Here is a 13,027-nt window from a genome sequence, read left to right on the forward strand (position 1 = left end):
TTCACCATCTCTGACTCCAATAAGCTCCTGTTCATTTCTACGTAGTGGTTTAGGTTTGCTGTCTACGTTTCAGTTTTCACTCTAGCCTATTGCTATGAGTAATTTCAAAAGTTTGTAAGGGCTTGAATTTGGTGTAGTGAAAGTCTTCTGGGGGAAATGTTCAACCTGTTGTTTAAAAAGGTATTCTCTTTACATTTTCCTGCTGTGAAATGAAAGAAAAATGTCTATCAGTTATTAACATGCAAAAGGATAACTAAATACCAGAGCCCAGGAGAGGCAGGACTGTGGTTCCCTGGTCTGTGCATCTGCTACAAGCTCTTGTTTAATCTCAAGAGAAAGGCTTTGAGAAATAATTTTTTTTTGGCATTTCCTATCTGCTGGGTTTGCTATCTCTTGACATTAAGTGCATAGGCTTTTCTGTAATTCATTCCTAAGTGCGTACTTTGGTACTTGGGAGCTGGAAAGCATAGTTTGAATTTGTTGATTCCATTCTGCACAATAATTCAACACTTTAGAGTTTGGCCTGGGAACACAGCACTGCCATAGATAAATGCTTATATTAATTTGTGTCTTAAAGAGTGTGCAGTTAAGAAATGTATGTCAGGCACCGTATAAATTATATTTTACCATTACAAATAATTTCATGCTGCTGAGATTTTTGAAAGGTTAAGGAAAATGTTGGGAACCTGTGTCTTTTAATTCATCATTGGAGCAGTTATTGATTTGTCTACTCAAATGCTCTGTTTTATGTTAGTGGGTCCTGTTATTTGAAGGGCTTATTTCTATGCTTTTCTGTCATTTTGAAAGAATCAGTGAGGTCATCAGGAGAGGTCACTTCTGAGAAACAGCAGTTTTACTCTAAAGTGAATTGAAGATTGGGTTGAGGAGAAAACACTTCCAAAAATGCTAATGGGTATACAGGTATTGTCAGATTAAAGATAGTTCATTTTTCACAGCTGATTTCTGGCATTTCATAAGAAGGGTTGTTTCTCCTAACATAATAATGGACAGAGAGGCAAATGAAGGAAATTATATATTTTTGTTTTTTGGTCGTTACTCCAATGAAAGGGCAGTTTTTACTTGCTTATGAAGATTATTAATTTTTTTCCTTGGGGCATACTGTAGATAGATGAAGACTGATTCTTCATTGCGTCTCTACATGCTTTTCCTTCTGACAAGAGATGCTGCACAACTTTACTTTTTTTCAAGGCATAAGAAGGCACAGAACATAGATGTTCTGTTTAACTGTTTAAGCCCAAGGGACATTTGTGGTTTACCAGAGGAAAGCAAGCATGCACATATATTTGCTGAAATGAAGCCTGGTAAGACTGATTAGAGATGCCAATTTATCAGTTTTGTTGAAAATACTGGTGGCTTGTATTTTCATGGAAGATTTGAATGATAAATCTTGTAATATTTATTGGGGTTTTTTTTCCTGTTCCTTTGTCTTTCCTTCTATCTTTGCTTTTGTAAACTCTTGCTTTTACACATGTCAAACAGTCCTAGCCTTTGAAGGTCTGATTCTCTTTGTCTGCAGTTTCCTTTCTGGCAGGCTGAAAGTGTGTGGTGCTCAGGTGGTGGTGGCCCAAATTCCCGTTGTCTCCATCTACTATATGATGCTATTTCAGTCTTGTCTGATTGATATCTTTCATATGACGTGTCAGTGCTGGGAAGATAGAATATTTGGAGTTTGCCCCATTGAGCACAATTTCTTCTCCTCTTCAGTGCACAGATTAAGATACTTTAAGGTTGCCTTGAAGGTACGTTGGTGGATGGCTCACAGATGGGTAGAAACAGTGGCATTTAACTCTTCCTCCAGGCCATTTCTGCACAGCAGATTTAAATCACCACTAAAGACAAAGTCAAAACTCTCATTGACATAAGTCAAATCAGGATTGGGTTTGAAGAAAAACAGATGTGAATGAACTGAGGATGTAGTCTGGGAGTATGTAAAATGCGAATAAAACACAAATTTCTGATTGTTTGAAATAACAGTTTCAGCCAAGTACACTAGATGAAAAACAGAAAAAAGTCACTGCTGAATGTGTAATGTAAATTAACCATTTGCTGAGATGCAGAGTGGAGGAGGAGAGCATTCATTTAGCGTTTCAGCTTCCTCCTACACCTTGTTTTCAAAGTCTGTAGAATTTGCTCTTTCACCTTCTACAATTAAAGGTCATTCATATCATGTTAGTTTGTACCAAGCTGAAGTCGCTAAACAATACTTTTATGTTTTGCTTAACTTTTTTCCAAGTGGTAATAGTTTTCGGTAGAAAAATGAAAACATTTGTAGACGTTAAAATTATGAAGTAGGAAAGCTGCACATCTGGACATTTATGGTGTTGTCTGAAGTAACAGATGTAATTCAAAAGCAGGAGTGCTTTTTCTAGTTCAGTGGAAAGCAGCAGCATAACTGAAACAAAGGGGTGAGCTGCTACTAATCTGTTATTGCAATCAGCTAACTCTGTCACATTTTATATGAAGAAGAAAGGGGGGATAAATTGAAAGTAGCACATAAAATATTGTTCTAACATTACTGCTGGCTAGATCTGTAAGTGGAAATAATAAATCCTCATACAACACTGAGGGTAATACTAAAGTATTCCCACTAGCGTATGTTATTTACAGCTGTTCTAAAGTTTTATTTCTTCTATTTATGTCTCTTTCTTTTTGAAGGAGTTGGACCTGACACATTGCTCTTAGGTAGCTACACTTATGCTGGCAAATCTCAGTTTTAGGTAAATTCTGCTGTAACAGCTGATAAAAATGATACTATGAAGTCAAGTAATGATTACATTATAACTTATTGGGAAGATAAGACAAAATAAATACTCATAAAATATTGAAATGAAATTCTGTGAAATAAAATTTTTAAAATTATCCTAAATAAGCTTACAAGTGCAAAGGAATGGATATATCTTTACGTTTATAATCCCCAGAACTCACTAGGTAATGTAGGAATGGAAATTCAGGTTAAAACCTGAAGGGAAAACATAAGTATAACACCCCCATTAGCTTAGTTTTTAAGCTACAAGTGTAACATGCAATTTTCAGTTCCTGAATTTCCTGATATATCTAAACCAAATCCAAACCAAATCTAAACCAAAGTGTTACTGACTTGTCCTTACACTATATGAGTTTTAAAATATGTTTAATGCTCGAAATGAAAAAGGCAGTGATTTATCTAGCGTAGCTGAAGCACACAGTCATGTAGTCTAATTGTCTTATTCTTTGTCTCTTTATCCCACTAACAGAAGCTTAAGAGGAATTTGGAAGGTAATTCTGAATTTTCTTTGGAAGTGACTTGCCATTGGTATTTTTACAGAAGCATCTTAGTGAGCTGTGCTCATCTCTTTAAGTACAAAAAGGACATGCCCTCAACTAGATGACTGATCTGCCCAAAGTTTTTTTCCCCCTACTGATGTTGGAGTAGATCTGTGTTTGGGTTTGTTTTTTAAAGTTTTAATACTATCAACGCATAGAAGAGTGCATTCAGCTTAAAGCACAAGTGGCAACGGTATTGTGTCGATATTATTAGAATAAGTTGTGTTTAGGTTAAAAACAGATTAATGTTCCTTGCTGTATGAAAGCTCTAGTTCCCACAAACTATCTGATGGGAACGTGTGAGTAAAATCCATACTGTTTCTTGCTTTTACTTGCTGTGCATTATAGTCCTCTTGATGTACAGCGTTATAGTTTGGTGTTAGGGCCAAGCTCCGGTGACAGCTGGAAAGTTTTTTAACAGTTTCTGGAGAGTAGCTTTTGACTTCTTAAAAGATATGCTGGGAAGAATCCTATGAGATAAGGTCTTGGAGGGAAGAAAGGCCCAAGAAAGCTGGTTAGTATTCAAGGATCACCTCCTCCAGGCTCAAGAGTAGTCTATCCCAGTGAACAGGAAGTTAGGCAAAAATGCCAGGAGACCTTTGCAGATGAACAAAGAACTCCTGGCAATACTCAAACAAAATATACAGCGCATGGAAGCAAGGACCAGTAAACTGGGAGGAATACAGAAAGATTGTCCAAACTAGGAAAGCTAAAGCCCACGTCGAATTAAATCTGGCCAGGAACATAAGATCACCAAGGAAGGCTTCTGTACATAGATGGGATACAAAAGAAAGACTGGGGAAAATGTGGGCTCATTGCGGAAGATGATGTGGTACTGACAGCTGCTTTTGCCTCAGTGTTTATTAGGAAGGCAGCCTTCTCTTCTCCAGGCTGAACAACCTCAACTCTCTGAGCTTTTCTCTATAGGAGAGGTGTTCCAGCCCTCTGATCACTTTCGTGGCCCTTCTCTGGGTCCACTTTAACACATTTATGTCTGTCTCGTAGTAGGGACCCCAGAGCTGGATGTAGTACTCCAGGTGAGATCTCATGAGGGTGGAGTAGAGAGGGACTACCACTTCCCATGACCTACGGGCCACATCTTAGGAGCTTGTGTAAAGGTGTGGCTACATAGTTGTATGAAGGCATGCACAAACGTGATCTCCTTAAACACTCACTAGGAGGGATCCAGCTTCAAAGACTAGGCTTCACAGCTGTGATAGGAAGCTACTGTATTTAAGCTTGTTAGCTTTGCTGAGATCAGAACAGAGTACTGCTGTTCTAGTCCAGTTTGCTTAGTTACAGTGCATGTTAATGTATCTATTTCTGCTTCTTAATTGTAGTTGTTGTATGTCCAGATAATAATTTTGGCTTTACCTCTGTGATTTTATACTTAAAAAGTTATGTATATATATGTATATAATATATTCCCTATTAAATCACGAACCCACATACACACACATGCGCACACACACACACAAAAACAACCCCAAAACCCAACAAAAAAGAAGAAAGTGTAGTCCATCTAGTACTTTGCATTTTGGCCTACCTGTATTCCTCCTCCCTGAGGACTGATTTCCAGATCTATAGTTAGTGCTAAAGATGAAAGCATAGTACAATCACCTTAACTCAACCCTGTGGACATATCTTGTTTAATTTCTTTGAAAGGATGTCCTATTATTCCCTCATTAACTCACCATTGTAGCCAGGTAGCGAACTACAAATTTACCGGATCTTATCTGTTTGGTTTCCAGATTATATGCTTATGAATAACAGAAGAAATACATTCATATAAATTCCTAAATGCATGGGCATTCACTCTATGTTGCTAAGTTTTACCCCCTTTCTGATGTTCAGTCCACAGTCACTCAGATTTTGCTGATGTTGTTTTGATCTTCCACTATACTGAAAGTGAATGAATATTTTGTTTCATCATTTAACCCTACAAACATATGTGTCTGTTTCCAGAACTGTGTTTTTTTACTGGGAAATAACGTTTCCAAAGTTGACCCTTCAGAAAATCCTCTAGTAGAAGAGCAGGTTGCTGTCTGTTCCCCTGCCAGTTGCATATTTATGTTTCTGTTGTCATGATGTTCTCTTTTCCTTTAGCTTAAATTATTATTTTGCATGTGATACTGTATCAGTTGTTTTACTGCAGTCAAGACATAGGAGAGCTACAGTGTTTCCTGATCTGGGAAACACCTTCATTATCAAAATGTAAAATAAAATGGGCATAGTGGAATTGTGGTGAACTCATGTTGCATTTAGTTGAATTTTCCATTTGCTTCAAGGCTGTTAATTATATTTCCTTGATAATTTAAGAATTGTGCAATATTGAAATGTGGCTGATGGGCTTCGCATTCATTAATCAGTACAAATTCCCTTCTAGTTCTTAAATACATGTATTACATTTGTTTCCTAGCAAGTCTAGGTAGTGTTTACAAGGATGGACTAAAGGATGTCTGCAGTCACTTTTACATCAGCCTGCTTGATGAAGTGCCTTCCTAACTTTTCACTGGTCACTTTACACTTAACCATGCCTTGTATTCAACAACAGGGAGTTGGAATCAGGATGGGTACAGTGTTGTGACCCAACATTCTTCTCTAAGAGGAACTGGAATGTGAATTCTGTTTAACCCTGTTAGGATGATCATGTCTAGTCTTAAAGAAATAACAATATTAATCTCATTTTAATTTGTCTTTCAGAACAATGGGTCGCTTGCTTGGTGCCAGAATCATAAACAGTGTTCAAAGGTATGTCCTTTTTTTACCCTCCTATCATTTAAGCTACCTAGTTGCTTTATATCTTATGTCTGTAGATTACTTTTAGCCTGTTTTTGGAAGCATCTGTTTATTTTCTATTTGGAAACCTCAACCTATAATAAAATATCTAAAATTAAAACTGAGTGATTTGCTCTTTCAGGACAAAGGAGTCATGTTTGAGGATAAGTATCAAGCTTAGTTAAACCAATATAATTCTTTTTTTTTTCAACAAACTTGACACTGGTGAAACTGGTGTATCATTTGCATTATTTCAGTTTTTCTGGTCATAAGAGAGTAAATATGTCAATCACTTTAAAATGTTCCTCTAACAGCACCGAGATATGGCAACATTCAACATTTCATTTAGTTTAGGTATTTAAGTTTTAGCTTAACAATGAATCTCTTTGAAAAAAAATTTGGAACGAATCCCAGTGGCTCTACTGATGCCCTTTCCTATCCCAGCACTTTAACCCTGAAATTCTAGAAGCTAGGTGAGCTAATTGTCAGCTGATTCTTCAATGCAAGAGTCTTTCTACAGTGTCTGGATAGAAGCAACAGTGATTTGGGAGCTTTGGTGGGTCAAAATGGAATTATATGTTCAAGTGCTGACTGTTGGTAAACATTATGGAAGATGCATCCCCTGGAAATTTACCTGAAAATGATGTAGGTAGTATTTTTGTCTTAATGTTTCTGAAAATGTATTTCTCCAATAATTTAGGCTTTTTAACTTCCGTATTTATTCATTATTCTGTGAAGGTCGTACTACAAATGGGATTAAAACCAAGTAGCATTGTTCTGTATTATTTTAATAATCTAATCTATGTAAATGCTGGTGCTAACCTTTGCTGTTAACATATGGCAATTTCTTCTCTACAATTAAAGAGTGATATTACTGGTTCACTCATCTAATTTCTGTTGAAATGAATGGGATTGGAAATGGATCAATTTGTTATTGACTGTCATTGACATTGCAGGAAAATAAAGTTGATTGGTTTTGTCAGCATTAAAATCACAGTATATCAACTTTAGTATATGAAGAGAACGGAATGATTCCTATCAGCTGTGCCATGCTGCCAAGTGTTGCACTTCTGTAGTGAAATTTCATCATTCTTAAAAAAAACCCTTAGACAATCAGAGGTGCCTAGAATGTGGATTATGGTAACTGAAGTGCCTTTTGAGAAAAGTGTGAGGGGCTTGCCCAGTACCACAGTGATCATGATGTCATTGTCCAGCTGTTAAAGGAAGGCAAAGGTTGTAGGAACATCTCTCTGAATCACTCCAGAATTCATAGAATTCATAGAATACAGTTAAGATGGATTCTGAACGTATTCTGAATTTAAGGTTCACCTCAAGATTGCATTAGTCTCTTGAAATCAGTGTAAGAATGCTATGCAGTAATATTGTTTTATAATATAAAATGCAACAACAGTGAAAATTATTAATTACTTAACATATACTTTACAGTCATATTACCTTATGTTTTCATTGGTTTTTAGAAAGATAATACATTTTTCCTTAAGAAAGCAGCTGTGCCATATTTAGAAAAAGAAATAAATAGAAACTTGGTAAAATTGTTAGCTGAGCTAAACGCTAGCAGAATGTTCTCTTTTTTAGGCAAGGTATTTTTTTTTTGTGTTTTGCAATGCAAGTCAGACAATTGCCTTACCTCACCAAAACTTTGAAAGCAATGCAGGGAATTGGGTTGGCATTTTAAAAATGCAAATTCTTTTCACTGCTTCTCAGCACCTCAGTGGACTAGTGGTGTAAGTGTGATTCTGCTAAATATCTCAGTTGACACTTTTTCTGAAGGACTCTCCCAGTGTCTACCATTATTTTGTGGTTATGGTGTTTAGTGACACAGATAAAGTACAGATGACAGCAAACATCCAGCTGCTTTGTTGGGGGGGAGTGAGGCGGCTTTGTAACAGAGAAGCACCTTTTGTTTGCTAAGTATTTGGATGTGACACACAGTAGAGAAATTTTATTTGGAAGTTACATCAATGTATCAGGCAGTAATTGGTACAGCAGTAAAGGATGACATAGTTAGTTGAGTAACTTTTCCATTATTTTACTCTTTCTTTGAACAATCTATGAGATGGAAAAGGTTACAGTGTAGTCTATGCTCTTATTTGTAACATAACGAATCCCAGTTTTTTATGGAAGCATTTTTTTCATTCCAAGGACAGATACAAGCCTGTAAAAGTAGAAGGTCCTGGATGGGAAGTGAAACTATGTAGAAGAAAATACCATCATAAAGCATCCAGACAGGGCTTTTGCATGTGTTTTCTCCTCATTACAAACACCTTTGATGTCTACTTTGGCTTTGCCTAGAGTTAAACTGGCATAGAGCTATTCTAAAGTCTCTGTCCATTATTCTCTGAGAGTAAGATCTGCCTGGCATAAAATTCTGTGGAAATTTTATAGCCACAGTTTTGTACATGGAATAATTAGGAAAAATATAATAACACCAGCATACAAAGAAAGTTATTCTTTTCCTCCTGGGAGTCTGTTCTCTTTATATTTGGGGATGCTTCTGTAGTTGAAGATAGCTGTTGGTAATATATTGTTCAAGTTCCTGTACAGTTAATTCAAGCTATTATATCATTGCCCTCTAATACAATAGTAGAAAACAACTGTTGGTTTGAAGGTTAATATGTTTAAGAACTAATAAATTTTCAGAGGTGCAAATCTAATGAACTAAAATGGTTTTAGCTCTCATAGGAGCAGTGATAGATGGCTACCTACATCCCAGATGGCTCTATATTTTTGTTATTTTAATGGGCACATCACAAAAGCATGACTATGAGTAGCAAAATATGCACCAATGATTTTTATATGTAATCTAATTTAATTAGATCTCTCCAGAGGTCTATTTTACAAGATAAAAACATAAGAGAGCTCTTGAATGCTTGCCCTGCTTTGACATGAATTGGGTAATTTCAATATGTTAAAAATACTCTATCATAATTTGGAAAAGTATAGGATCATGAAATAAATTGCCATTTGCCATTGTAGTGGTTATTTATTCACTGCCATCACGCATTCCTACTTGTACAGAGTTGAAGCAGACTAAGGGCTTTATTGGGATCCTGTCAATTGCCTGGTTGACTGACTTCCACTGCACCTATGAGTGTTGAGGTAAAATTGACACTGGATTTGAAACCAATTTTTTTGTCAAACTTTGTCTGTGGTTCTGTTGTTTTGTTGGAGCTTATGCCCTTTGTATTATTTTATAGTTTTGTCTTTTTTTTTCTTGTATTCTGTTCTTTTCTACTGTGTTAATTCTTCTCACTACTAGTTTATGGTGGACATTCTTTTTAAAAAGAAGAATCTCATGGCCTCAGAGTAATAACATTTTTATTAGAAATTGAATGGTACAAGTAATTTATTTTAAACTCTAATTAGAGTAGCTATATGATGTGTTTCAATTTCTTAAAAATATTCTTTGGCATTGACATTTATTTTAAAGTTTAGGCATTTTTCTACAATTTATCCAGAAGAAAAGTGTTTGGTACTGTTGTTTAGAATTAAAATAGTTCTTGAGAATTATTGTACACACAAACTAGTATTTTTATATGATATCATCCATATATTGCTTATATATTGATAACAGCAGTGAATAGTAATCCAGTAACTACTTGGTCCTGAAATTGGTTCTTTTAATATTTACTATACTAACCATGAAGCTGGGTATTGATAAGTTGGTGGGTTTTTCTTTCAAAAGCAGAGTAATAGAACAGACCATTTCAATTGGAAGGGATCTACAACAATCATCTAGTTCAAATGCCTCACCAGTTCAGGGCTGACCGAAAGTTAAAGCATGTTATTAAGGTGCATAAACAATGACAGGCATGGGTGTCAACCACCAGACATCAGCCAGATGTAGCCCCATTCACTACAACCTTCTAAGCTCTGCCCCATCAACCAGTTCTTCACCCAGTACTCCGTGTACCCTCTCATTTCACAGTGTGACAGTTGTCCAGTTGTCCAGAAGGATGTTTTGAGGGACTATATCAAAAGCCTTACTAAAATCCAGAAGAACTGCATCCACTGCTTTTCCTTCATCCACTAGATGGATGACCTTATCATTGAAGGATGGTTAGTGAATTAAACAGGACTTTCCCTTTGTGAACCCGTATTGACTGTACCTGATGATTGTATCATTCTTTAAATGCCTTTCAGTAGTACTCAATATAATCTTCTCCATAATTTTTCTAGCAACTGAGCTTAGACTAGCAGGTCTGTAGTTCCCTGGATTTTCCTTCATGCCCTTTTCGTAGATTGGAATAATATTGGCCAGCTTTTAGTCAGCAGGGACTACCTCAGACTCCAAGACCTTTGACAGATGATTGAGAGAGGTCCTGCCATAACATCTGCTAGCTCTTTCAGTACTCTAGCATGAATCCCACCAGGCCCTGTGGACGTGTGAATGTTTGGCTGCTACAGCTGGTCCCTTACATTTTCAGTGCCCACAGGTGGAAAGTCAGTGTTCCCACTATCATGGTCCCCTCTCAGAGAACTGGGAAGCCCAAGATCTATCAGTATTATTAATGACTGAGGCAAAGAAAAGCATTGAATGCCTCCAGTTTTTCTTCATCAGTATTTGTTCAGGTGACCATCTTCAACAAGTATCCTTCCAATGTTTTCTTTAGACCTTCTTGCTAGTAACATATTTTAAAAAAAGCCTTTCTTGTTGTCTGACACAACACTGTCCGGTTTTGTCTTTAACTGAGCTTTTGCCTTCTGTATCTTCTCCCTGCATGTATGAACCACAGCTCTGTAATCTTCCTGCAAAGCCTGACCTCACTTCCAGAGATCATACAATTTCTTTGACACTTTGAGCTCTGTGAGGAGTTTCTTGTTCAAGAAACTTGTTTACTTGACTTCTGAGTCAAGTGGAATTGCCTGCTTCTGTGCTTCTAAAGGGTGTTTCTTAAAAACTGACTGACACTTGTGGACTTCTAAGCCCTTAAATACAGATTCACAGGGTACTCTGCTGAATATCTCCCTAAAGAGCTTAAAGTTTACTCTCCTAAAGTTCAGAGCCCAAGACAGCCACCTACCATACATAACATCCCCCACAAGTCATTCTCTGTTGACTAACAGCAAGTCTAGGAGGCCATCTTTCCTGGTTGGCTCACTGAGTACCTACAACAAGAAGTTATCTCCTACAAACTTCAAGAATTTCCAAGACTTAGTTCTCAGAGAAGTATGATATTGCTAGTTGATGTCTGGGAAGTTGTAATCTCCCATGAGCACATAGGCTACTAATCCAGAAATTTCTCCTAGTTGCCTGGTGAATAACTCGTCAGTGCTAGCATCCTGGCTGTATGATTTGTAGTAGGTACCCTCTACAACATCTTCATTTTCAGTCCCCCTAATCCTTACTCAGAGGCTCTCAATTACACCATCACTAACTGTAAGGGCTGTATGATCAGGCTGCTCCCTTACAGGTAGTGTGACACCTGTACCTTGCGTGCCCTGCTTATCCCACCGGTCTTGCCTATCCCAGCCTTCCATTTAAGCATTCCAATCATGGGTCTAATTCCACCAAGTCTCTCTAATACCAATTGTATTATAGTTTGGGGAACTAACTAATGCTTCCAGTTTGTCCTGTGTACTTCTCATATTGTGTGTATTGGTATACAAGCATGATCAATTGCAGATATGCTCCTGATCTGTTCATGCTCCCATTAGCAGAGAAGTGTAAATGTTCCCACTAGCATTGCCACCCTCATTAGGATTGACACTACATGTGTAGGTGTGCAAATAAAACCTACTTTGGACTTATTCCTCCTTTTCCCCTCTGATTAGTCAGGTTTTCAGTTATATCTTCTACTCAGAATTACCTAAGTAGGCACTTTAAAGCATTATAAGGTACAAGTTACATGCATGAGGAAGTAGTGTCTGTAATGGATCAGTCTCATGTAACATAATCTATTATGTTATTTCAATTGAAAGAATTGAATTGTTTCCAACACAGGTAGTCATTTGGCTTTGATACACATTTGTAAATCTCATTAATACTGGAAAAGTTACCTCTAAATAACAATATGTAGAAAAAAACCCTTCTACTATTTTACTTTTTGAGTGTAATGGCAGCTGGTAGGGAGGGAAGGGTAGGACAGGTTAGTGTTTAAATTCCTGTTGGTTGAATATACAGACTGTCTAAACCAGAATACCTAGCTCTGCTGTTGAGAAATATTTGTGACACTTTTTTGTTAGAGATTTGTTTATCATTTATTAAAGTGATAGGTCTCAGAGCATTTTTCCTTTTTCTTTAGACAGATTTTGTAAATAGAAGCCACATAATGAAATCTGTATGGATTTTAGCTCTTTCTGCAAGCATAATTCTCATTGACATTATTGAGAAATTCTGGGTAGAGAGATGTGTTCAGTGTTGAGGGAGAAATTTTGCCCAGATATGGTTGTTATTAGATTTGTGTTTTCTGGAGCTGATCCTACACATCTTTACTTGCAGTTCCTGATGTTCCTGAGGGTAGAAAATACCCTACATATCCTTTTATCCTACGTATAGACATTGTTATCAGGCAATTTCATTATATTGCTTCTTAAAATGAAATACAGTTTACTTAGTGGGTTCAGATAAAAGCAGAAAACATCCATCCATTTTCACAACTAATTTTTTTCTTGTGTTTCTTAACCCACTAACCATGTACATGTATTGCCTGCACGCAGGTAGAGGGTCTGTTTCACTGCTCTTGTTTACTTTGACCAGTAACTTTCCCTTTATGTGATCCACTTGAACTAAATCATTACTAAACCATTAAACTTCTTGATCAACCTCCCACTAACACTCTGTGTGGCTTAAGGTACTACTCAATGTGTGAAGCACTGTCAGAGTCTGGCCTGCTATATAGTGTATAAGGAGGACTCAAGTACTTAGAAGATAACAGTTCACACTGGAGGTTTGCTCTGTTTG

The 13,027-nt window shown here is 36.9% G+C and overlaps 1 protein-coding gene across 1 annotated transcript in view; it reads left to right on the top strand.

Annotated features, from left to right (window-relative positions):
• ANOS1 (anosmin 1) overlaps positions 1-13,027 on the top strand; it is a 138,037-nt gene that overhangs the window by 21,614 nt on the left and 103,396 nt on the right. Inside the window, exon 2 of the mRNA XM_069849964.1 lies at positions 6,028-6,075. Within this exon, the coding sequence (XP_069706065.1) occupies positions 6,028-6,075 (48 nt within the window). The remainder of the gene's footprint in view (positions 1-6,027; positions 6,076-13,027) is intronic.

The sequence above is a fragment of the Phaenicophaeus curvirostris genome, chromosome 1 (assembly GCF_032191515.1).
Source record: "Phaenicophaeus curvirostris isolate KB17595 chromosome 1, BPBGC_Pcur_1.0, whole genome shotgun sequence".
Lineage (NCBI taxonomy): Eukaryota > Metazoa > Chordata > Aves > Cuculiformes > Cuculidae > Phaenicophaeus > Phaenicophaeus curvirostris.